At 45.4% G+C, this 27,075-nt stretch overlaps 2 protein-coding genes across 2 annotated transcripts in view; both read right to left on the reverse strand.

Moving 5' to 3' along the window:
• TAGLN2 (transgelin 2) overlaps nucleotides 1-27,075 on the reverse strand; it is a 343,906-nt gene that overhangs the window by 142,317 nt on the left and 174,514 nt on the right. The gene's annotated exons all lie outside the window — the stretch shown is intronic.
• The window catches only part of KCNJ10 (potassium inwardly rectifying channel subfamily J member 10), a 25,590-nt gene continuing 3,772 nt past the window's right edge, over nucleotides 5,258-27,075 (reverse strand). Inside the window, exon 2 of the mRNA XM_069062870.1 lies at nucleotides 5,258-9,524. Coding sequence (XP_068918971.1) covers nucleotides 8,385-9,524 — 1,140 coding nt within the window. The 3' untranslated portion in view covers nucleotides 5,258-8,384. The remainder of the gene's footprint in view (nucleotides 9,525-27,075) is intronic.

The following is a 27,075-nucleotide window of genomic DNA, read 5'->3' on the forward strand; positions in this document are numbered from 1 at the left end:
TCTCTCTCTCTCTCTCTCTCTCTCTCTCTCTCTCCCTCTCTCTCTCCACACACACACACACACCAGCACCGCCCCCCACACACACACTCAAAAAACTCCAATGGCCCCCTATTGCCCCAGGATCAAATAAAAAATGCTGGTGTTTGGTATTTTTATTTGGTATTCAAAGCCCTTCATAACCTAGTCCTCTCCTACCTTTCCAGTCTTCTTAAACTTAACTCCCCAACTCAGTGACACTGGTCTGCCAAGTATTGCACAAACAAGACACTCCGTCTTCTCACACATTTTTTTCTGGCCATTCCTGGAAAGCTCTCCTTCCTACCCTCTGACTACTGACTCCCCTGATTTCCTTTAAGTTCCAACTAACATTCCACCTCCTACAGGAAGCCTTCCCCAACCCCTCTTAATTCCAGTGCTTAACATCTTTTTAATTATTTCCTATTTATCCTGTATATAACTTGCTGTGTGTATATATATTTAGTGAACTCCCTATTTCTATTTGAGTTTGACACTGGTGTTCTAGACCATAAGAGTGTGTTTTCTAAACTGTGCAGCAGGACTAAGCATAGCCAGAAGGCAATGCATGAGTCTCACCCTGGGAAAGCTGTCTCTCTGATTATGGTGTTTCTTTCCCCCAGCCAGTTAAGTCTTTTTCTGCTGCCTCTTGTCATGGAGGTGACCCTGGATTCTTGGAAGCTCTGCCGATAGAGCAAGCCAAGCTTTGAAGATGACAGACTATATACCTGTTTTCAAAGAACAGCCTAGATAACTTTGCAGGGCTCGTCACCAGGTTGAAAGCAAGGCAATGGATTTTTGAATACCAAGAACTCTCAAAGATAGCCAACCAAGTTAAAGAGGGATTGGGATCTGCAGCATTAGAGAGAGAATCCTCATCAACAAAGCCACAGCTTCTTGAAACATAAAACTATAAATGGGAACACACACATATATGTATGTGTATATAAATATATTAAAAAATAATATGCCAAGGTGAGTTGGTATAGAGTATAAATAAAAAGAGAAATCTACCTAGTCCCAGACTTGGAGGCCTCTCTTAAGCTAAAGTATTGAGCCAGAGTTCTCTCTGTTGTGGCTTAGTAGTTTTTCAGTCCTTTCTGACTCTCTATGAGCCCTTTTGGGGTAGTTAGGTTGCATAGTGGTTAGAGCACTAGGCCTGGAATCAGAAAGTTGTTGTTGTTACTCAGTTGTTTCAATTGTGTCTGACTCTTTGTTACCCCATTTGAAGCTTTCTTAGCACAGCTGGGTGGATAGAGTTCTTGGCCTGGAGTCAGGGAGACTCATCTTCTTGAGTTCAAATCTGGCCTCAGACACTTACTAGTTATGTGACTCTGGGCAAGTCACTTAACCCCATTTGCCTCAGTTTCCTCATTATAAAATGAGTTGGAGAAGGCAATAACAAACCATTCTAGTATCTTTGCCAAGAAAACTCCAAATGGGGTCACAAAGAGTCAGACACAACTGACCAACAATGATGGCAAAGATACCCAGAAACCATGACAATGTTATATACTCCAAATCCCATACTTGTAAGGATGTCGTTTGTCTCGACCTCAGTTGTCTAATCTTTGGGGGCCCAGAAGAAAATGGCAAAGTAGGAACAGGAAACGGTGTCCTAACTCTCAAGCCAGTGCTTTTTCTATTATACCATTGCTTTATTTTTTAAAATTAATTAAATTTTATTTTATTTTCAGGTCCACATTCTCTGATTCCTGTTCACTCCTTCTCTTCCAGTTGATAAAGGAAGAAAACCAATACCCTTGTTATAAACACGTATATTTAATCTGGCACTCTGGTAGCAGGTTCCATCACAAGTCTTCTGGAATTGTAGTTGGTCTTTGTTAGATCATTAATTGTACATCACTTATGGTCTGGACGATCCACATGGCACTCATCATATAATGTTTTGTATTTTCCCCTAATTAGAGAATGAGGGCAGAAGCTGCATCTAAATAATCTTGATGGCCCCTCCCTCATCCTCAAAGTGCCCAGTGTGGTGTCTTGTATCTAGTAGGCTTCAATAAATGTTTATTTAATGAATTTGTCCCAAAGTGTCAAGATCACTGGGATTAACCTATCATGCCAAATCTTTGACTAGAATGAGAAAAGGCCAAGTTTTGTGTCCACAGATGGAAATCCCAACCTTGGGGACATTTAGAGGTTTGTTGGTAGATCCTGGGTTCTTGGTTAAAGATTCTTGCCTATAGAATAAAATCCAAATACCTTAAGGACTACTGGGTCTTTCCATTTGACTTGAAACTGAAATCTCCTCTATATGCTGCCTTCCCTTATTAGAATGTGAGTTACTTGAGATCAAGGGCTGTGATTTTCTTATTTGTAATCTCAGTACTTAGCACACAGTTCATAAATGCTTTTTTCATTCATTCCTTAACTGGACATTCAACATTCAGGACTCTCTACATTCAGCCTCAAATATTTCTTTAGATGTATATTCCACTTCTGTCTCCAAAAAAATTTCTCTGCTCAAGTCAAATTCATGTTTTTAGTGACTCCTAAATATTTTCGTTGTCGTTTATTCATGTCTTACTCTTCGTGACCCCATTTGGTGTTTTCTTGGCAAAGATACTGGAGTGGTTTACCATTTCCTTCTCCAGTTCATTTCACAGATGAAGAAACTGAGGACAATGGGATTAGTTAAGTGATTTACCCAGAGTCACACAGCTAGTAAGTGTCTGAGACCAGATTTGAACTCAGGAAATTGAGTCTTGCTGACCTAACGGCCCACTCCCAAATATACTTTGTGTATTTTTATCCTCCAGTCTTTGCTCTTGGTATTTTTCCCACTTGGAATGCACTCCCTATTCCCTTCCACTTTTCTAAATTCTATCCATTTTTCAAAGGCCTGCTCAGGCATCACCTGCTTTATGAAGCCTTTTCCAAAGTGACATCCCTGTCCTTGAAACTTCCTAAGTATAATTATCTATACATGGAAAGAACAAAGACTTGGAATCAGAAGACTTGGGGCCAAGTCCCAGCTCCAGTACTTCCTAGCTTTATTATGCTGGGCAAATCACTTAATTTTTTTGAACCTCAGTTTTCTCATCTGTAAAATAGAGATAACGATATTTTTTCTCCCTACCTCACAAAGTTGTTGTGAGCAAAATGCTTTGTAAACGTTAAAGCACAGTAGAAATGGGAGTAATTATTCATTTGGTGCTTAATTTTCACCATTTATTATTTTACCTATGTTTCCCTCCCTACCCCACCCCCACCTACTCAAGTACCTTGAGGGCAGAAACTGGCCTTTATATATCATAATGACAGTGCTTTATACAGACATAATATGTACTTAATAAATGCTTATTGTTATTGTTAAATATTTATTTATGAGACTCTATTTTCCCTCTCTCCCTTCTGTACCTGTTGTGTGGAATAGGGGCTTTTGAATTTATTTCCTTTCTTGGTAAAAGAAACCCTGTTTGGCTGGCTGGGAATATACAGGTCTGTCTCAGAACTTTAATAATGAAAGTCAAAAGAGAGATCAATTTCTCTGAGATCTGAGGCAGATACCTAGCCAAAGCCAGGGAAAAAGGACCATGGACCTTTGATGTCCTTTCCAACTCTGTGATTCTGTAAAGATTCATCCACAAATACAGGCAGCAGGCCAACTGATTGGTTTAGAAGAAGGGTAAAAAATGGTTTTGTGGTAATTGCTGGATGGAAAGAGTGTTCGGTATCACAGGTGAAATGACCTTTGGGAATGTGATGCCAGATAGGACTTCAAAGGGGTAGGAAATACTTTTATCCTTTCTGAGAAAGACCTCCCCTTTTCCCCAACCAAGCCATATAGGGTATTTCTCGAGGTTGTTAAAGTAGTGGTAGGTCGAAGGATGAGTGGCCTTAGCCAGAGGTTTAGGGGAGATGAAGGGGGAGGAGGGGAGTGTCAGACCAAAAAACCAGAAAACCAGTAGTGTTTATTCATCTTGTCAACCCTAACTACTCCCAGGCCTATCTCCTTCCCCTCCCCCACTCCCAACTTACCCCATTAATAATTTTTTATTATTGCTAAGAGGCTTGTTTTCTTTTCCAAGGACAGCCTGGATACAAATCATGGTGATGAAATATTTTATTTAGTAGCTTATTCTGTACAGAAAAAAAAATACTCAAGCATCTTTTTTCTGGATAAATCTGACCTGGTTTAGTTTTTAGCAAAATGAATGGAAACACTTTTTCCTAGATATTTCTGATTCAGTAGAATGGGTCATTACTGGGCCAGAGGCCCAAGCTAGCTTTATAGTGAAGGAAGCAGCATGTTACTTTAAAAACAAACTAGATAATCCAAGTGAAGGAGAAGGACTGGGGTAACAGCCTGGGGAAGGGAATAATATTCCTGCCATGCAGGGTAGGGGAGTTGTAGGTAACCTCTTCCTTTCCTTCAGGCCACATTTAAAATCCCAGGTAGTCTCATTACATTTGGGAGACACTGAGGGAATGATCATAGTATGAAAGATACAGCTGGCTGTCCCCCAGAGCAATCCTAACCTCTTCTCCTAGATATACAGAAACAACTCATTGTCACTCATGACAGGATTGGGGTCTACCTGCCTTTGGAGGCCATCTTCCTCCTAAGTGCTGCTTTCAACCAGCACCTAGATCCCTAAGCATCTTAGGAGTACCATTGGTATCCAGCGTTGGAGGTTTGGGATGAGGGAGCCAGGAGAACAAGGCAGAATCCTCCTACCCCAGCTCCCCTGTCTCCACCCCCAGCTTAAATGATAGGGAGGCCAAGATGGAATCTCAGTGATGACAGTCATTACCCCTAACAGCTCAGGATGTAGTTGCCATCACCTCTGTGAATAGAAAAGAATAAGGACTACTGAGAGGGACAAATTGGATTGGATTGTACTTTTTTAAAAAAGTGTATGTGGGCTAGGAGCCAACTGCTAGGATTCAGAAACAGAGATAAGAAGTTTTCCATCAGACTTAGCCTCTATACTAAGAGTGAGAACCCCAAAAGCGTCCTCCCCAAAGGCTGTCCTTTGTTACTTTCTCTGCTTCTTCCCCTACCCACCAGTAGGCCCCCTTCAGGCCCTAGCAGCAGCACCAGGCTATGGGGAATGATTAGTTTTCTGAATATCACAAACTCACAATAGATGCCTCTATTTTCAGCAAGATCAGCCTGTTCCACCCTTTCTCAATCTCCAGGGACCTGAGCTGATCTCCCAACTCTAGACTGTGACCAGAACCAGTGACCATCATGAGACAGGGAGTCCAGAGCATCCCACCCATCCCTCTCCCAACCCCACCCTTCATTAGGGTAAGGTGTCCTGCCCCTCACTGTAAGCTCTCTGTGCACTTTTCTGTACACATATTTACACATACATATATGTATATATATTATATATTATTTTTTCTATCTCTCTTCCATAGGTAAACCTTCTATACATATCATGTGACCTTCCCCCCCCCCCCAAACCCTGCCTATATCTTTGTCTCTTATCTAAGGTGTCTGTCTAGTGTTGTAAGAAGGTGAATGGTAAGGCATAAAAGTTTTGTGGTTTTAGTGGGCTCCCTCAATACCACCACCTTCTTCTGTCTTCTCACCCCAGTCACCTCAAAGACCCCACCCCTTGTGGGAATTACCAGACCATCCTCTGAAGCATCCCCCGTGTGTAGCCCTAACTCCCTCTCTCCCCTTTTCTCCATATTCCCAGATGATGGTTAGTGGAGATATGATCTAGTTTCTTAAGAACTGTTCATATCAGGAGGCACATCTCACAGAAGAGAAATAGGACATGCTGAGGACAGACACTGCCCTCTGTTGAAGGCATTCAGGGTTGGGTAGGAGAGTATGTGATCCCTGGCATGTGGTTAAGGGGATGAGTGCCAGACCAGACCAAAGGAGAACATACCAAATAAAGTGCAACTTACAGGGAGGCCTGGAGTTGGGGACAGGACGCAGGTAGGGAAAGGGCCACCGAGGGAAACCAGTGAATTGGGTTCCAGGCAATTTCTCAAGTTTGCTTCCTGTCCAAAGAGTTGAGAAATCTGAGGAATTAAGACTAAGAGAGTGGAGGGAGGGAGGGAGGAATGACTCATATAAGGGGGTGGCAGCTATGTGCAGAAGAAACCAGATGGATGGGGACTGATTAGGAATAACATATAGGTATGGGCATTATATGTCAGTGTGTATGTGTCCCTTTCTGTATATAGACACATATAGAAGAAATCGGGGAAATCTGCTTTTAAGAAGGGAAAATCCAGTTGATGGCCCTCTCCCTTCTGGTCGCTATGGAAGACTTTCAAGTATCTGCAAGCTTGAACTCTGTCTAAACTTCACCTGGACCAGGGGCCTCAAGATGGAGAGGTGGCTTCAGTCTCTGAAAATCCAAAAGGCTTTTCATGGGTGGAGCTTATACAGATGTGGTCAGTTATGGGGCCAGCCTGGAGCTACTGTGAGCCTGTCTGCAAGGCTCCAGGTTGAGCATATACATATAGGACATCTGGATACAAACACATTTTTGGTAAAACCATAGGCTGGAATGTGATTAGTTGGGCATACGCTTATATAAACCACCAGATAGTTGCTTCTGCTGTAGCCTACTCTCTCCTGATGTAGAGAGAGTCTTCTCTCAGCTGCCTAATTTAATGACACTCCACAAGAACTCTGCAAAACTTGTTCCTGTTACCTGCCAGTAGGGCTACTCTCCATGGCTATGGAGGTTTTCTTCAGTGGCTTTCCAGCCTGGTCCCTGTCAGGGCATGGATCATAGACCTGGAGTTAGAAGAAACCTTAGAGGTCAGTTACCCCACCTGATAAAGGAACCGAGACCCAGAGAGTTTAAGTGATTTGCTCTAGGTCACACAGGTAGTAAGTGGCAGAACCAGGATCTGAACTCAGGTTCTATGACTCCAAATCCAGCATTCTTTCTACTGAATCACACTGCCTTCCTTGGATGGGCTGTATTACAGTCCTGTTCCTTTGAGAAGACTTGCCCAGTAAGCATCTGGGACTGAGTTCTGGGGAACAGGAGGGTTGAGACAAGATGGATCCTCTTCATTTTCCTCTGGGCCCCAGAAATGTTATGTTCTTCTTTCCAAGAAGAACACTTCCAAAGGAGTTTACCTAATGACCTGGGAAGTAACTTGTGCTTTTCAAAGGGAGTACAGGGTGGAGTGGTAATAGTGATTTCCAGCTGTAGATCTTGGTTTCTGTCTGGTCCTCCACAGCGATTCCTTGAACTCATACCCAAACAGCTTTACCCAAAGGAGAATTTTCCACTTGGTGAGACTGATCCAATTTCACTAGAGCTTCTGGGCCCTGAGATCTGGTCTTCAGTGTAGCAAAGAATAAAGAAAAGTCCTTCTTTCCACTTTTCATTCACCTTGGGAAACAGAGCCAATATGGTAAGGGAAAAGGGACATTGAACAAACTGGTTAGAAGGGAGGGGTACCTAGGTGCAATTTCTGTCTGAAACATCATCTTAGACCCTCTCCTGAGGGTTCAGACACCTGAACCCTTCCTTGGAGAATGTAGTCACCAGGATCAGACCTCTCACAGGACTTCTTCAGTAGCCTAGGAGAAGCACCTAGAATTTGTATAATATCTCTTTTCCAGTGATCCTCAATTTAAAGAATTTAAACTCTGAGTGTGTGATTGTGGTATGACTGTATGTTGTGGTCATTTATTATGACCAATCCCAAACTCTGGGGATAAAAGCATCAAAGGAGGGACAAGTCATATCTGGGACATGGGGAGAGGGTCCACTTGGGGAATTGTGAAGGAGCAGATGGTGGTCATCAGCCCATAGGTTTGGGCCAGATGGGGAATCAGTCTCATCAGTAGAGGAAGTAGTGTACTCTGTTGGGGTATAGCAGGGATACTATGATAGCTTGATGCTTTATACACTGCCAGGTCTCAGCATCAGGCATATCTAAGAGTGTAGTCCCTAGAGTGACCAGCAGAGAGAGCCTGGGCTCAGGGAACTAGCTAGGTGGGAAAGTGGAAAAGGAAAATCCTCCACCCTCAAGGCACCAAATTTCATAAATGGAGCAGAGTCCATACATCCATCCAACTGCACAGTTCTATGGAGTCTCCAGTAATGGCTGAGATTTTCTAATCCTCCTCAGCCCAATCTAGTCTGATAGCCCAAACCTTGGCTTGGAGGTGGTGCTCAGTCCAAAGGAGGACTGTTCCCTCAGGCTGGCCTAAGCAAATTACAGGCCACTGGGTATAGGGAGATGGGATTGGGAGAAGGGTGATCTAGGGCTCTCTCCAATAAGCCTGGGTAGGATACCCCACCTGGGAACTGGGAGAAATAGAACAGGCATGAGTCAGGAGTAGGGCTGAACCAGAGAATATCTCCTCTGGCCAGAAGGGGTGAGGGAAGTAGGAGTCAGAGCAGTCAGACATTGCTGATTCGTACACTGAGGGCACTGCCCTCCTTTCCCTCCTGTTCCCGGAATGACTCCTCTAGCTTGAGCTTTTCAGGGTCCCCATAACGGACAGTGGTATCTCGGAGGCTTCCAGGGGGCGTCACTTTTACAACCTGGTCAAAAAGGCTGAAGTCAGCCACATACTTGCCGCTAGCAGAGAGTGAGATGGCAGGTGTGAATTCATAGCCCCAGAGGATCTCCTCCGGCAAGTAGGATGTGCGCACTTGGCAGGTGGCGCTGGTAGATTCCACTGTCCCACTGAGGATCAGAACCAACTCAAAGTCCCCCTCACCACTTCGCAGGGGCAGGTCACGCAGAGGGCTGGATTCATCTACCACATGGTAGAAAGTAAGGGGGAGGATGAGGAATGGGCTGTCAGAGGCTGTATCCACCTGGAAGGCCACATTGACTTGATTGAGCCGGATGCTCTCCCCTTCCTTGGTTAAATGGGTCTGGAGCAGCTTACCTGTGACCTGACAGCCAATGAGGAGGCTTTTGCGCATGTTGGCCACACGGATCATCAGGCAGGGTTTGCCATCATGGGTGGCCACCACAGCATGCTGGCTGAAGCGGATGGTCTCAGCCCTCTTCTTGGGCCTGGCAATTTTGGCCAGGAAGGTGCCTGTGATAAAGATCTCCAGAATGGTAGTGAGCACCAGCTGGGCAATGAGGAGGACAATGGCCAATGGACACTCTTCACTAATATAGCGGAACCCGTAGCCAATGGTGGTCTGTGACTCGAGGGAGAAGAGGAAGGCACCTGTAAGTGTGTGTACCTGTACCACACAGGGCGTGTGGTTAGCTGGAGGCCCTAGCTCCAGCAGGTCTCCATGGGCCACAGCCACCAGGTACCACACCACACCAAACAGAAACCAGGTGCCTGCAAAGGTGGCAGAGAATAATAACAACTTATAGCGCCATTGCATGTCAATGAAGGTGGTCCATAGGTCCTTGAGGTAGAGGAAGCGCTTATCAGCGATGTGTTCCATGCGGATGTTGCTGCGGCCATCCTTGGTCAGTACCCGCCGGCGGCGAAGCCCTGGGCCCATCAGGGGCCGGCTCTCTGTCTGGGTGGTCTGGCTGTAGTACACCTTTGCAACTGAAGTCATCTGGAGAGGAAGACAGCATGGCAGAGGTTTATACAAGATCCTGGCCATCCTCTGGCAGCCACCCCTAGAGGGTCTCTGAAAATTCTGTACTTTTCTGAGGGTGATGCTACCATCAGCTTGGCCTCAAATTTAACCACAGCCTCATCCCATGATCCCTTAAGATGGGGGTGAGGAGAGACTGAAATGGGACCCACTGCTCCTAAATAGCCCCACTCTCCATTAGACCCCATAATGAATTCTCTGGAGCCTTTTGAACCTAAGGTAGGATTCTGTTCATGCTGGTGTACGTCATGAGCAGGAAAGGAAATACTATGATAGTATTTCCAGGCCTGCCCATTGCTTCAGTGCAGAGAACACTGATTTTGTATCAGAGCACCTGGGCCTGAATTCTGCCCCTGACACTCCTGGCACGACTTAGGGCAAATTCACAACCTCTCTGGGCCTCAGTCTCCTCCCCTGTCAAATGGAGAGGTCTCTAAGACCCCTTCTAGCTCCCAGTCTATGAGTTTGATTGTCCCCATTCCTAAACCCAGTGAACACATGGAGATATTTAGCTGTCTCAAAAATGATAACAGCTGACATTTATATAGTGCTTTAAGGTTCACCTCTAACTCATGCTGGATGTGTGATCCTGGAAAAGTCACTTAGCTTCTCAGTGCTGTCGGCAGTTTTAAAAGACTATAAATTGCATTGGTATAAGGAGTTTTTTCATGCAGGAGTTCCCTATATATCAGTGCAATCTCAAGCCCTGTCCCTATGCCTTTTTGCAGATTGTGTCACTTGATTTTTACAAAACTATGTGAGGGAGGTACTACAGATTTTATTATCTCTATTTGACAGTTGAGGAAACTGAGGTTCAGAGAAGGCATTTAAACCTAAGTCCCTCCTGACTCAAAGTTCAGCACTTGATCTACTACACAATACAACCTCTCAGAAGCTGATCTCCCTCTCCTCTATTCCCCTTGTCCCCCGAAAATGCTTGGTGGTTAATCTCATGCCTAAGGGATGCTGTGTATCACAGGTAAAGGTATGGACAGGGCTTATACATGCAGATAGGACAAAGGAAGCAACAGTGAAGGAAGGAGCTCTCCTAAAGGTGGTGGGGCATTTTCTTTTCTTTTCTTTTCTTTTTGCTTTTTTTTGGAGGGCAACTGGGTTTAAGTGATTTGCCCAAAGTCACACGGCTAGTAAGTGTGTCAAGTGTCTGAGGCCAGATTTGAACTCAGGTCCAGCTGATACCAGGGTCAGTGCTTTATTCACTGTGCCACCTAGCCACCCCTGGTGGGGCATTTTCTTAAGGGGCTTCTGGGTAAGGCTGGCAGAATTCAGACTGGAGAATTGTTCTGTCCCAGGGAGGAAGGTAGAAGAGGGACTGAGTGCTAATCACTGGCAGTGTCTGGCCAGGCTGAAATTCAGGCCTGCCAGTAGAAGAGCAAACAAAGCACTGAAATAGGAGACAATCTCCTCTAGACTGGACATCTGGCACACCTGCCTAACTGTGGAGTAACTTGTACTTTTCCAGGGATAAAGAAACATTGGTGAAGTGAGCCTCTACATTTTGCCAGGGGTCTGATCTCCTATGGATGTTGTGGACATGCCCTGGGTAGATAATTTCATCTTGAGGAGCAGAGGTTAGATGAGCTCCATAAAGGCCTAACACTCCCAGGAAGACAGTCCACTAAGACCTTCAGAGCATCCAGGGGTCTAGATTGCTACTGCTTTTGCCTTCCCTTGTTTGAAAAAAAAATTTTTTTAAGAGAGAATAGGGATAATTTTCTCTGGAATATAATCAAATGATAACAATTATGCCAGAACTTCCTAGGAAGGTTTTTCTCATTGGTCTCAATCTTTCAAGGGGAAATATGGCGGCTGCATTTGTAGTGATCCTAGAAAAAACGGGGACAAACACAGCCTCAATGGCCCATCTCACTCAGCTCCATCCTCATGGGCACTAGGGCCTTTGGCTTCTAGCTGGCCTATTTGCCACCTCCGCCTGTTGTGTCTGCCACCTCCAGTTGTTGTATCTGGTTGTTGTATCCAGTTGTTGTAGCTGGTGCCAGCTGTTTAATCTGCCTCCTTCATCTGTTATCTGATGCCCCCAGCTGTTGTGTCTACTACCTCCCACACCCAAGTGACTTGGCTCCTCATGGAGAGCCAGGGCCAGGAGTGGCTATAAAAGGATCTCCCTCTCATCCCCTCCACCTCTGAACTGGGTCCATACATGTGGCAAGGCAGGCAGGCTAAAGCTTCAACGATGTAGGGGCTATGTCCCCACTTTGCCCCCACTTCTACCACCAGAGGGTGGTTGTCTTACTCTCCAGGACTCAAACCAAAGTCAAGCTCAGGGAAGGCTAAGAGAGATCACCATCAGAAGAATCACAGGATTGGGAAGGCACCACAGAGATCACAACATTGTAGATTTATAGCTGTCACATATTCTAACCCCTTGTTGTACAGATGAAAATGAGACCCAGAAAGCAGAAAGAACCAGGCCAACGTCACACAAGGAGGAAGTGAAAGAGCTGGGATCTGAATGTAGGGCAGTTGACCCTTGTCCCAGGGTACAGTGGGTGGTCATAACCAGATTCTGCACAGGTGCTTCTCACAGCTCCTTGCCCCTTTCCTTCATGTGAGGTGGGATGAAACAGCTAGTTCTAGCCACAACACTCACCCCCAAATTCCTCACCAAGTGTGTTGGCAGGAACAGCCTTAACTATACTAGGGAGGGTGCTCTAATTTACCCAGATACCTTCATTTATAATGCTCTGACTCAAAGTGGTAAAGGGATTTTTCCACTTTGGTCATTCAGTTAGTAAGTTTTCAAATCCATTTTTGTCTCCATTTTACAGAAGAGGAAACTGAGGGTCAGAGGAAATAACTTTACTGTTGTCACACAGCTATCCAAGTCAATGCAAAAAACATATCTTGAGTGTCTTTCTGCAAAGACAAAATCAAATTAGTCTCAGCCTTCCAGGAGCTAATCTACTGGGGATCATAAGTTTTGAAATCATGATTTTCACCTAGTTTTCCTGACTCTTTTTCACTAACCATGGGGCCTCTAAGAGTGATTGGACAGGATTAAGGAAGCAATCTGTACCTGTGAACCATTTCCACACACCCCCACACCCTCAGCTAATCCACAGGGGAGTCAAACATAAGGTCAAGAATTAAAAGTTTGGTGCTCTAAACAGCTAAGCCAGCCAGCCAGCCACAGAATGCATTTCTCACAATTTTATTTTTTAGCAATGGATATGCTTTCTTAATGCTATTTTGTTGAAGCTCCCATTAAAATTAGGTTACCTCCTCTTTCCACTCTGACTGACAACTTGGGGAGTTCTTGATCAAAGCATGCTGGGAGGCCGATGGGAGCCAGGTTGGTAGGAAGACTCAGGGATAATGCTCTGGATGAATGACATGAGGGTAATTAGAGGTGACAGCATTCTTTTTTTGTTTCCTATGCTTGCTATTCTCAACCTTTCTTCCATTGTTTTTTTTCACACTGCTTTCTTTCTTCTCCACTCTTTTCTTCTATGGATCCACTTTAACCCCCCTTTTTTTTTGTGCTGTCCTTTGTTTCTCATCCACCCTGTCATCTCCTTGGGTATGTTTTCTCCCCTTTTCTAGTTTCTCCTTCTTCTTTGTCTCTCCCCTCCTTTGTCTCTGTCTTTCCTTTCCCTTCCTCTCCTCATGGAGCTCCCCAGTTTCTTCTGTTGGATTTGGAACACCTGTTAAATTCAGGAACACCTGAATTTAAATCACACCTCAGTTCAATTCAACAGGCATTTATTAAGTGCCTACTATGTGACATGAATATGTTAGGCACTGAGGAAATAATACTAAAAACAAAAAGTCCTTGCTCTTAAAGGAACTTAAATCACACACACATTCTCTCTCTCTCTCTCTCTCTCTCTCTCTCTCTCTCTCTCTCTCTCTCTCTCTCTCTCTCTCTCTCCCTCTCTTTCATACACACACACACACACACACACTCCCACAATCTATCCCCTTCCTCTCTCATTCATATACATATATATATATATTCATATATATGTATGTTTATTGTTGTGAGGATCACAGGAGGTATTCTTTGTAAAGCTCTTTGCAAACTTTAATGCGCTATATAGATGTCACCTAATAATATTTTTGTTTATATCTGTGATTTCTTTGGTAAAAGGAATTGTAGCAATGTAAATTGGCCCTTCAGCACTTAGGGTTTTAGAAAGTTCACTGGGCACCAAGAGGTTAAATGACCTACCCAGATTCACAAAGTCAGTATATGTCAGAGACTGGACTTGGAACTTGGGTCTTCCTGACTTTAAGGCCAGCTCTCCATACACTACCCCTATGATATCGCTATATCATCCATATCTATATCCAGAAAACTCTGGAAAAACTGGACAGTGTCCATTCCACTTTTGGAAATCTCTAATTATGAAAGTTTTCCCCTATTTTGAGCTAATATCTGCCTCTTTTCAGCTTCTACCCTTTCCTCCTACTTATTTCCACTGGGGCCAATCAGAACAAATCTGTCCCCTCATCTATGCAGCAGCCCATCAAATACTTGAAAACAACTGGGTTGTGTCTCCCCCCTCATCCCTTATCTTCTCTTCTCTAGACTAAACACACTAAGTTCCTTCTGCAGATCTGAGAAATGGTATACTTTTCAGTCTTCCCACCAGCCTGGTCATTCTGCTCCAAATTCACTAGAGTTTTTCCTTTCTGAAATGTGTTTCCATTGCTCCAGGGGCAGGATGACCAGACCAGAGGTCAGGGAGGCTATTCTGTCTGGTGCAGTTTTAGCCCATTCAGGGCTAAATGTTTTGACATTCAGGGAAATGGGAAGTCATTCCACAATCTCATCTTGCCAGGCTTGGCATGAAAGGCTCCCCAAAGTAGATTAAGTACAATGGAGCAGGATCTTGCAAAGGTATCGAACTTTGGGAAGGGGGAATAGAGAGATGAGAGGAGATGGGGGGGGAAGGGAAGGGAAGGGAAGGGAAGGGAAGGGAAGGGAAGGGATTGGTGCAAAACTCAGGACAAAGAAGAAAGCATTGTGGGTTAGGTCAGCCTTTGGGGAAGAATGGGGTTGGATTTGGATTTATTCTCTCGAAGCAGCTTTATTTTTCATTAATTTCTAGAAAGCTAGAGAAGTAAAAATGGAATCATATGAACAACAAAACTTGAAGTGTGTGGGTGGAGGAGGTAGGAGGAGGGTTACGTGTATGTGTGTTCATGCTCATTTCTGGCAGAGTCAGAATTGCCTCTATCCCCATCCTCTGCCCTTCTTCCTTTTCCCTCCCATCCTTTGGCCTCAGCCTGGCACATAGGCCCTGGGCCCATGGCAGAAGAATAGGCTTTTCTTCCCTTGTGTCAATGTTTGGAAAGTTTTCATTGCCCGAACAAAAAAGAGAGAAAAGGCTTCAAAGTGTTTCCTGGGAGCCAGAGACCTCTGCCTGGCCCCTTCAGTTCCACCATGTGCTTTCCGGTTAGGGGAAGGAGGGAAGGAAAGATGGGACCATATTAGAGGCCCTTCTCTAACCATCCAGCTCCTCTGTCTGATGGGCTGATCTTGGCCGCTCCTTCTTCTACCCCCTTCCTCCCTCCCAAGCCCAGTAATTCCCAATTTTTAGGCCATGCCCTCTGTCCTCTGGAAAGAGGGCACAATGTTCCTGCAGAGAGTTGCCCGGAGGTTGGCACTCCAGGACTTCCCTCTCCCAGTTTGTAAATTGAGGGCACCAGGAGGGCAGGCTCCCTGGGGCACTCAGCAGATGGATACTGGTTCTGTGCACCCCCTTTCCACTCTCCAGGATCACCAGGCCACAGCAGGGCCCACACCAAGGAATCTGCTCTATACTAGAGTGGCAGTGCTAGGTGTCCTGGCAACAGGCAGGGTTCTTTTTGTGGAACTGGACTTAAAGGGCGACCGAGGACTCAGCTACAGTTGCCCAGGAGGAAGAGTTAGAAACAAAGCTTCTCAACCTTGAGCCCCATCAGTCATTCTCATCAAAGAAGGGGCTGAAGTCAAGTGCAGCCCATTGCTTTCCCACCTCTGGCCTTTCCAATCCCTTTCACTGAGGAGTTAGAGGAAATGAGATTAATCCCAAACAGAAAAGACTGAAGTTAGTCATTGGGGTAACTACATAACAGCCAGTATGAAGGACCTAAGAGTAGTGGGTATTTCAGTGCTTATTGAATTCAATTGAATTGAATTGGATAAAGGGAGATTATAGAGTCCTTTTACTGGAGGAGTCTGGGCTAAGGTTGAGGCAAGGGAACAGACAAGATGACCTCTTTCTCCCTCAGCCTTACACTGATGGGTGACAAGTCTTCTCGAGACTTCAGCACACTCTCCCTGTGTTTCAGAGGTTCTCCATAGGGAGAACCACATGGACAAGGCTTCAAGAGAAATGGTCAGAGAATACTGATAGTGAGAGAAGGCTTCCTGCATAGAGGGCAGGGACACTACAATAGCTAGCATTTAGATGCTGCTTTAAGGTTTGCAAAGCACTTTGCAAATATTATCTTCACAACAACACTAGGGAGGTAGGTGCTGTTATTATCTCCATTTTACAGGTGAGGAAACTAAGGTTAAGTGGTTAAGAGGTTAAGTGACTTGCCCTGGTTCTGTTGCATAGCTAGGAAATGTGTGGGGCCAAATCTGAACTCAGGTCTTCCTGATTCCAGGTCCAGCCCTCCACCCACCTAGCAGCCTTATCTAATGGCTTCACTTACCGTTTCAGCTCCCTTGCAGAGATTTGCCCCCAACCTCCTTCTCCCCAGCTCTGAGACCTGGACTGGAGGACAGAGCCGGAGGAAGAAGACACTTTATTGTTGGTACACTAGAACTCCCACCAGCACACCAGCAGAGGGCAGGGTTCTCTGCCTCATGGGGCTGGGACAGCGGGGGGCCAGTTCTACCATAAGTGCTGTTTGAACTGTCATTTGCCCCAAGAACGACTCTTCTCCTTTCCTGAACCCTCCCCCCAAACAGCACCTGATCTAATTTCCAGATCCTCCCAAGAAACTCAGGGCTACACCAATGTCTTGTTTCTCTGCCCCTGACTCACCAGTCTCCAAACCCAAGAAGGAGTCAGTGGGCAGGGGGCTAAGAGACCAGGGTACATTGTTCTCTTAGATGAACAAAGAAAGACTGATGAGATCAGGAATTTCCAATCTACTTTTACCTTTCCCTCACTTCCCTGGGTGCCTCCTCCCATATAACTCCCTAGCAAGAGGGGCTCCTGCAAACTGTCATGGGGGTCATTGGAGGGGTATATTTTTTTATTTATTAAGATGCTAAGTAGAACTGAATTTCCCAATTTTTGTCACCACCACCCCCAATCAGGGCAAGCACCCTTCATCTTCCCCAGGCTCATGGCTCCAAGAAGCTGGCAAGCTTTGAATGCTGGTCTGTGGCATGGAGATGGCCAGGCCCCAGGAGATAAGGCCGAGGGGAGTGGAGGCCAAAGCACTATTGAGCTGTCACCAGATCTGCCACCAGTATCTTGGGCCATGGCCCTATAGAGGAGCCAGGAAACCGGAGAGGGGCCCGAGCTTGTCGGACCGGCTCCTCAGGGGCTCCTGGCCCCCTGGGCCCAAAATGAGGCCATACTGTCCTTCAGCAAGGAGAAGAGAAGAAGGTCAGGGACACTGGCCTGTGTTTTATCCCTGTTTTCCTCATTCTATGCCTCAGTTTCCCTGCCTGTTGGGTAACTACCCTCCAGGGTATGAAGAAGTAGTAAGAGGAAAGTGCTTGGAAATCCTCGATGGGCTATTTTAGAGGAGGAATAGAGGACTGAAGGAAAATCCTAAGGAATGGAGTATTTCTGGGTGGCAGAGGGGCAAGCAGGATCATACCCCAGTCGAAGTACATGTGAGGATCAGTTCCTTTAGTTTATTAGGTTTTTTAGAACTGATTGAGACCTCTAGATATCATTTCATTTATCCTCCTGCCTTACCTCTTTCAAACAAGAAAACCTCTCTTTTATTAAAAGAGGTCCTGAGAGAATGAATGATTACATATATACTTCTCCTCCATATTAAGTAACCCGTGCTAGGATCTGATATTCCCCATCATTTGGAAGTTCTTCCTTCTGTCTACCCTCAGTTCCCATTATTGTAGATGCAGCCTAACCTTTCAAGGACTTGGAGATTCCAACTTAGTCTCACCTCAATCTCTCTTTCCTCCAGACTGAATTTAACACTTGCTTCCTAGAGCCTATCCTCCTGGCCCTCTCCCTTTCTCTGTATCTGTTCTTAGTGACTCCTCTCCAACATACTTGTGAGCTCTCTGTCACTGGGGAACCCAGGATTCTGGAGGGGTCACAGTTTTGCAGGGGAAAACAGAAGAACAGAAAGTAACAAAACTGGAGCCAAGAGGTCCAGTATCAGGACTCCTGGGTTTCTCTGCCAGGACATGGGGGAACGAGCAGATTACAGGACTCGGAGGTCAAAGCCAGAGAGCTCTGGACCCAAAAGATGTCCTCCAGCCCCAGCAGGCATCCCTAGGAAGTACTCCTGGCTCCACTGGCTGCCCCCAGTCCCATGATACAGATTCCTGGCTACAGCTGACAGGCAGTAAAGGTCCAGGTTCAACCTGCCTCTGCTGTTAATGTACTTGTGTGACCTCAGGCAGGTCTCATAACCTCTAAACCCCAGTTTCCTGATCCCTAAAATGAGGGAGTTGGACTAGATAATCTCTAAGGCTCCTTTCAATTCTAAATATCCTACCCTTTGATCAATAGGAAGGGAAACTGAGGTCTAGAGAGAAAGATTGGGAAGATGAGAAAGGAAGAAGGACCAGCCCTTAGCTATCAGGCATTACAAAGTTTCTACATTTTTTTTCCTCCAGATGAATACATAAGTGGACTTTGAAGGATGGGTAAATTTTTCCACAGGCAAAAATGGTCGAGAGAAGGGAAAATAAGGCAGAGGCAACAGCTTGATTGGTTGTGGAAAAGCACAAAATAAAGAACACTAAATTGTCCGACTTGGCTGGATTGTTCATTTCAAGAAACTGGGTCAGAAGGGACCTGTCTGAAAACTCCAAAGTGGATTCCATGACTACTTTTCCTAGACTGGTTCAACCTAATGGAATAACTCAATAAATGATCACTTTTCACCTCAGTTGCTCCATTTTTAACATAAAGATCGCAGGAATGTCCCTACCCTTTTCCCCCAAACTGCCATTTCTCTCTTCCTGTTCTTCCCACAGGCCTCTGTCCCCTCTGCAGGGGATGCTCCTGCGGAGTCCAGTTGTGCTGTCCCAGCCTTAAAAACATCTTGTTAGGCTCATCTCATGTTCTTTCTCTACCACATTTCAGGTGAGTGGGGTAAGAGAAAGAGTGAAAAATCTGTCTTTGGGGCAAAAACAAGGGAGGATAAAAACAGATGGAGTTAGGGGGGATGTGGAACAGGATAGGCAAGGAAAATTACAGCTGTATACTATATTGAAGAAAAGGGCAATTCCTATATTACTACCCTTCCACCTGGCCGGGGGTGAGGGGAATAGGGCAAAATGATCTCATAGTGAGGCATATTGAAAATGTGTCAGAAAATTCAGAAAGTATCAGAAAATTCCACAGCCAACAGGTCTTTGTATCTATTCTTCACTAACATTTCCAGGGAATGAAAGAGAATTTCTTATCTCCTTCATGCCTGTGTGACTGACCTCCAACCATCAGGAAGGGTTTTTTTTTTCTTTTCGTCTTAACCTAAATCCCACGTACTGATATCTAATCAGATTCTTCCAGGTTTAACCCTTGGCAGAAATGGAGACCAAGGGTAACCTTAAAATTTCCCCTCTCCTCCTCATCCAACACAAATCTGGGATCATACTTCCATCTCTATCTCAGGTTGCAGACCCCTTCAAAAAGAAAGCCCACTCCCCAAGCCACTTAGTTTCCACCTAAATTCTTCCTTCGCATACCTCATTTGGGGATGCAAATATTGAGAGTGTCAGAAAGAGGAAACCCAAATACAGAGGCAAAATCCTGGAATGGAAGCAAAGGAGACTTTTGTCTAGAAAGCTGTGGAAGCAAGAACATGACCACCTTCTCACTATCCCCAGTGGTTTTGTACTGGAGAAATGATGAGATCTTTTGGGGAAAGAACCAGCCTGAGAAAAGACAGCAGGAGAAGGTAGGGAGAGAGATAGGGTCTAAGTCTAGGAGTCAAAGAGATAGAGATAAGGGGTTGGGGCTTTAGGAGAGAGAGGGAGGGCCTGGAGGACACTGGGAAGGGGCTGGGTCTTGGAGTTTTCCATGCATTCTTCATTTTGCCACACAGGGAACATTGGTGGCATATAAAATATGCAAGCAAGTTAATGAACTCCAGGTGTTACTGTCATTAGTATTTTAAAGGGTATTACCCCAAGCCAGAATCCCTTCCCTGACACCTCAATCCAGGCCCTAGGTCTCTCATCTTGTGGTGGGAATGCTCCTGTGATTTCCCTCCCTGTCCTTCAAGGGTGTCCACTACCAGAACCTTGATACCAAGAGGTGCTTCATGTTTGAGAGGTTGTAAAGCCTAGCCCCGTATGAGCTCCAGCATCAGAAGGGATTGAGTTCGGATATGGGAAAAGACTTCCTAGTATAAAAGCATTTGGGGTACTGGGATGGGCAACCTGGAGGATTGGAAAGCTCTCCATATGTCCAGGCAGAATAAGGATAAGATGACTTTCCCAGGGTTCTCTAATACATCTCCCTCTGTCATCTCCTTCTCTCTCACATCTTCCTAGGTTGATGGGGCAGGTAAGGGAGAGAGGAATCCTCATCTCAAACACAGCTTTGGGGCTGAAACAGATCAGAGGTGCAGAAACCATACAGAGGGATGTCGTCTTGCTCTGTTCAGGGGCTGGGGGAGGCAGGTACCTTTTGGGGGGGGAAGAGAAGGATTCAGGAAGAGGCTGCTCGTGCTTTGCTCAGGAGCCACAGGGAGTGTGTTCTGGTTAAATTGTAAGCCACTGCTGGAGCAGTGGGACATTCTCAGCCCCAGGGCCACATTCTCGAGGTCACAACAAGTGCAAACTTGTTACAACCTGTGTCAGAGCAGCAGGGGGCGGCAAGGGCACAGACGTGTGGGGGGGGAGCTGGGGTGCCTGTGGAGGAGAAAGGGGGTTCTAAAGCCTCCAAACCCAAGAACGTGGTTAGGAGGAGGCTCAGGACACGTGTGTATATTTGAATCAGTGTCAGAGTATATGTGCAGGTGTGTTTGTGTGTGACCATCAATGATGGCAAGATATATGAATGTCATTGTGTCTGTAGGTGGGGTCATATATGTACCTACAGATGTATATGTATGTATGAGTAGGCACATATAAGAAGAACTCACATTTCTATAGTGCTGTGAGATTTATAAAGTGCTTTCCTCATAACGACCCCAAGAAATAGGTAGTGCAAATATTATTATTCTCATTTGACATAGGGGGAAACTGAGACTCAGAGAGGTTAAGTCACTTGTCCAAGGTCACATAGCCAAGATGTTTTACAACCAGGATTCATACCCAGGTCTTCTGACTCCACATTCAGAGGTCTTTACACTATACCTATTGCTATCTCAATGAGCATGTCTGTGTGTGTCTGCATATATGAGAGTGTCTTTGGGTATGTGGGGATATGTGTGTGCATGTATGAATGTGTGCCAGTGTATGTATGTGCATATATGTGTCTCAATGTAAGTGGGCAGGGGGTGGTGTGTGTCTGTCTCCATCCTATCTCAGGGATTTGGGAGAACAGAGGAATTATAGTTATGAGACCACACTAGGTATTTGTGGTCATGGAGGTGGGCACCTCTGGAAGTGTCTCCTTCCTCCAACCCCATAGAACCCACATTCCAAGCAGGAGTGGCCGTCCCCCCCAATCCAACTCCCACTGCAAATTCAGTGCTCTGCATCTGTGCCCAATGAAGTATGGCTTTGCCAACTGCCCATCTTTCATGCCTGACCCAGGGGTGGCAGTGCCCCCTGCCCATTCTCCCCCACCCCCAAGGCCCTTGGCTCAGAGCCCACTCCCCCACTCTTCCCAGCCCCTCCGGACACTGTTGAGGGGGGAGGAGAGACTCTGAAAGCAGGTGACTGTTTGGGGGGAATTCAGGGACAGAGCCCCCATTGTGCCTGCCTCATAGCCGCCTCAATGGAGAGCTGGGGCACAAAGCGGCTTTGACAATGGGCCCTGCATTAGTATGCAGGGCTGGCCCCTCCTCTGGCTCCCTGTCCCACAGTCTGGGAGGGTATGTGTGTGTGTATGGTGGCGGGGGAGTTGACGGGGGAGGAGGATGCAGGGCCTTGGTGGGGGAGGACTGGATTGGAGCTAAGGACAGAGATGGGAAGCCTTGGACTCTTTCGAGCTCCCTTAAAGACACTGAACAGGAAAGAGAAAGAGGAAAGGGTTGACCCTCTTGAGAGAGTCTGCCATTCATGTTCCAAACCCCCCAAAAGCCCAAGAAAGGATTTTCCAATGGATAAAAAAACCCCACAGACACCCCTTACGGATGGGGGTGGAGGGGAGAATGGGCTTAGAAATATGGCATCCAGGCATGCCTCTAGAACGGGGGAAGCGAGGGAACTGAGCCCACCTACTCTCTGCCTTAGTTTCCCAGACTGTTTTTAAGGGGGTGGTGGAAGCTGGAAAAACAGAACTCTTCAGATGAAGCTAAAAAATGCTGGAGTCAGATCCAAGGGTAGGATCCTGAAAGAGGGTCAGGGAGCTACAGCCACAGGAGTCTCCCTTCCCACACTCCCCACCCCAATGGGCCCTTCTCACATGCTTCATGAGGATAGACCAAGTTAGAGAGAGTACCTGAGCCCAACCTTTAAGCCAAGGGGATCAGGGCTTAAAGAACAACCTGTTTGTAATCATGCTGTGTGTCTGTCTCTCCTTTTCTGTCTCCATCACAACCACCCTGTGTGAGTGGCAAGCAGTGTCAGTGTCCAGGCCTGTCCCCATTCATCCATTCAACAAGCCCCTTCATCCCCAACCCCGCCTCCAGCTCCATCCCCGACCCCAGGCGCCAGGACACAAAGCAGGAAGGGAAACCAGGGGGTATTTACTGGGGACAGCTGGCATGGGTCAGGGCACAGTAAGGGGTGAGAGACTGAAGGCCAGGAACAGAATTAAGGGAAACTTTCTGGGAAGAGGTGACAGGCAGGGGGACCAGGAATGGCACTGTCATAGAAACAAGGCATAGAAACAGAATGGACAACCAGGTGGGCAGTTGTATTGCAAGAAATGCAAACTCCCTCCCATCACCCCCAGGCCAGGGCACCATACAGACTATGAGGTCAAGGAAGGGCATGGGCTTTGGAATTTAATAGAAGAATATCTGTTGGGGAACAAACAAGACAGAAACACCGGGTTGGCTATTTTTCAGATCAGTGTGGAAAGAACATTAAAACAGGAGACAAAAGATGAACCCGGTTGATTTCCAGTTCTGCTTCTTAGCAACTTTGTAGTGTTTGGCAAGTTATTTAACCTGTCTGGGTCTAGTTTACTGTGCTTTAAAATGAGAATGATAACACTTGGGATACAAACCTCACAGGGCTATTCTGAGGATTAAATAAGGTAATATACTTGGGGATACTTTGTACACTGCAAAGCACTAGAGAAATGTAAGTTATTATTATTACTTTCCAAATTGTCATCCTGAGGTACTCCTGGAAAACCCTATTACCCTCCTGTGACTTCAGGCAAAGTACTTCATAACTCTAGGCCTCTGAGGGGACCTGTCCCATTGTGATCCCATTTCAGTGTTCCACTGTCCCTATGCTACAGCAGCCTAGTGAGTCCTGAACTTCAAATTCAGGCTAGAACCAGACTGGTGTTAGTCAAGGAGGTAGAGCATTTTGACCCATTGTGACAAAAGCAACAGGGTCCCCATTTCAGATCCCCACACAAACAGTGTAGGAGTGTGGGTAGAAGAAGGGAGAGGAGAAAGGTTCACTCCACAAGGTTCTGAGGGATGGCTTCCTCCCCTACTTCAGACCCAGGATGTCCAGAAGTCTCAGCTCCTACTTTCTGGGATTAGAAGTGATTCTTTCCTCAATCTGGATTTGGAGTCAGTTCAAATCTTCAGTCTATTACTAGCTGTGTGACACGGCCTCTCTGGGCCTTACTATCTTTATCTGTAAAATGTAAGGGTTGGACTAAATGACCTCTGAGGTCCCTCCCAGCTCTGAATCTATAACCTGATTGTATTTTATACTCATTGGATTTAGAAGTGAAGGGACCTTAAGGATTATCTAGTCTAACCTCTCCATTTTAAGATAATAGCAACAGTGAACATTTACATAGAACTTTAAGATTTGAAAACACTTTACCAGAGTTACCTCCCTTGATCTTTACTGCAACGCTGAGAGATAAATGCTTTTATTCCCATTTTAGAAGCTAAGAAATGCCATGAACTTGCCCAAGATCATACAGCTAGTGTCTGAGGAAGGATTGGAACTCTCATCTTCCTGAATCAAAACCCAGCACTTTTCCCATGTACCACTTATTTGATGAAGACACTGAGGCCCAGAGAGGGGGCAGTGACTTACCCAAAGACACAGAAATAGTAAGTTGCAGAGCTGAGATTCAAACCCAGGTCCTCATGCATTTACTATAGCTTCTTCTTCTACTAAATTATTAGCTCCTTGAATTTAGAAACCACACTTTATGGAACTTTGTGCCTTTTCCAGACCTTTGTATAACATCTTGTACAGAGTAAGACCTTTAACTAATATCTGTTCAATAAATGAATGATGAACAGTGAAAATGATCTGAAGTTCAACCTTTTCCCATAATGCAACCTATAGTGTTTCAATCATGTCCGACTCCCCATGGCCCCATTTTGAGTTTTCTTGGCAAAGATACTAGGGTGGTTTGCCATTTCCTTCTCCAGTTCATTTTATAGATGAGAAAGCTGAGGTAAACAGGGCTAAGTGACTTGCCCAGGGTCATACAGCTAGTAAGTGTCTGAGGCTGCATTTGAACTCAGGTCTCCCTGACTCCAGTGTCCGTAACCTATAACTTTCTGCTTATCTAGTCCATCTATGGGCTAGGTACTTGGAGATTATCTCAGTAAGAAGTTAGACTCAGCTAACTCCATGTCTGAGGGAGGAGAATGGGACACAAACCCAATAGAAATAATTTAAAATGTTAACACCATAATTATTACGTATGACATCCTGAATGATAGCTAAGCCTAAGCATGAAGAGGGATGCTACAGAGACTCCTACACTTGGGTGGAAACAGTCTGAAAGGCCTTCCTAGATAAGGTGAATCAGGAACAGTTTTTGAGGAGATAGGTCAGAGGTCAGCTGAGAGGAGAAGAGGGGTCCTTAGCTAGAAAGGGTGGGGAAATGGTGATGGAATCTGTGTCCAGGCTCAGGGGTGGGAGAAGGTGAGGTATAGGTGAACAATGGAAAGGCCTAGTTTGTTTGCCTAGAAAAGTCTCTAAATGGGGAAAATCTTAGAAGATCAGGGCAGTTAGGTGGGAAGAGGGTCCCAAGTACACAGCAACAGTTTCTATTCATTCAGTAATCCCTTACAATTTACAAAGCTCTTTCAGGTACATTATTACATGTGATCTTCACAATAGCTCTGTCACATAGGTAGGGGCAGACATTATAAAATAGGGTTCCATTTTATAGATCAGGAAATAGAGGCTCAAAAAATAATTTCCTCTAAAAGGAGGGGGTTGGACTAATGCTCCAAAAGGTTCTAACGGCTCTTAAATTCTGTGATTATAACCTCTGGACCAGACCTTGAGGCAGCATGGGACAATAGAATGAGTACTATCTCTAAAAAGTCAGATGACCTGGGTTTAAATCTTGGCACTGGATGTCTGCATGACTTTGGGCAAATCATTTAACTTCTCTGATTTACAGTTTCTTCATCTTTGAAATGAGAAGGCTGAACTAGATGGCCTCCAAGGTCCTTTCCAGCTTCAAATCTATCACCCCAAGACTCAAGGGAGAAAAATCAGGATTTGAACCAGATCTCTTGGCTCCAAATGCAATTTTTTTCTTCTTCTGTACATCATGATGCTTTCAGTGGAAAACCTATGATTAGAAAGTTTTCATTGGGTGTAAGATGATTGTAACACTGTAAGGATCTAAATGGGAAAGGACAAGTACATAAGGAATAAGGAAGGTGATTTTCTGTGTGGGGTATAAAGTAGACATGAATAGAGACTGGGTGAAAGTTGTTTAAGGTGTCCAAGCCGAATGGGAATGTGGGCCTAGATGAGGATGGAAAAGTATAGAAGGACAGAAAGGCATGTTCAGGAGGAGCAGAATGACTGACAAGTTTGGGGGGAGGGCAGGAGAGAGAGAACACAAAAATTCCATGATAAGCAATGTTAACGAACTGAGGAGACCTAGGTTCAAATCCCGAGCCTGCTATTTCATGAGCATTATCTCATCTGTCAAATGAGGGGGCTGAACTAGATGACTGCTGAAGTCTTTTTCGAGTGGTCTCTCCTAACCCTAAAATCCTATGGTGAGCCCAGGGATTAATGTCATTGGCAAAGATGGAGAAGATGGAATAAGGGAGTTTGGCAGTGGTGGTGGGGAATTGAAGAGCTTAATTTTGGACATAGAGCATTGCCCTGTGGGCAAGAGGAGATTTGGAACCAGAGATGTAGAAGAGGTGGTTAAGGGAGCTGTGGAATTGAGGGATGAGACCTCTTTACATGTCAGACATACACTTAGCATACAGTAGGTGCTCACTGAATAGTTGGTGATTGAATTAAACAAAGTTTATTATGTACCCACTGGGTGAAAGGCATGGTGCTCCCTGAGAGAAAGCTCTGAGAAGTAAATCTAGGGTAAAACCCACTTTAAGAGGTCTGGAAGAGGAGATAAAGGAACTTCTAGAGAGATTAGAGGAGAACTTGGAGAAGATAGGGGCCCCTGAAACCCAGAGGAGAAAGGATGCCTAGGGCACCACTGTGGAACTTTAGTCTCTAATTCTAGATTGGTTGGTCCTTCATGGTCACATCTATCCCTTTGTCTCTGAGCCAGAGCCAAACGATATGACTTTTTTCCTAAGTCACCTGGGACAAAGAGGTCACAGCTTCCCTTTCCTTTTCTCTTCTCTATGCTCTATGTTTCAGATACCCTTTCCTTATGCATCATCCTCATATACTCTACTGCCCTCAGTGGAGAAAGGAAAGTTCAGGTTCTACACACACACACATACACACACACACACGTATATATAATATATATTTGTGTGTATCTGTATATAAAATAATAATAATTATTATGCATTATTTATGCACTAACCTCTAAGTGTTTTGAAGAGCACAATTCATTCTTCCTGCCCCGCTCCAGGTTCCCCAACTTTCTGTTTTCTAGACTGAGCAGCCCCATAACCTCTTATTTCCCACACAGTAGAAATTCACTTTACCTCTCTAGACCTCAGTCTCCCCTGAGGCCCTTTTTGGATCTGATATTTTATTAAGTATTTACTTCCTTTTTCCAACCACCTGCAATTCCCAGCCTGGGTTCTGAGGAAGGAAAAAGGAAAGGAAAGAAGAGGAGAGGAGAGGAGAGGAGAGGAGAGGAGAGGA

This window comes from Petaurus breviceps, unplaced genomic scaffold (genome assembly GCF_028583685.1).
Source record: "Petaurus breviceps papuanus isolate PSGF00001 unplaced genomic scaffold, PetGlider_PUasm1.0 90510, whole genome shotgun sequence".
Taxonomy (NCBI): domain Eukaryota; kingdom Metazoa; phylum Chordata; class Mammalia; order Diprotodontia; family Petauridae; genus Petaurus; species Petaurus breviceps.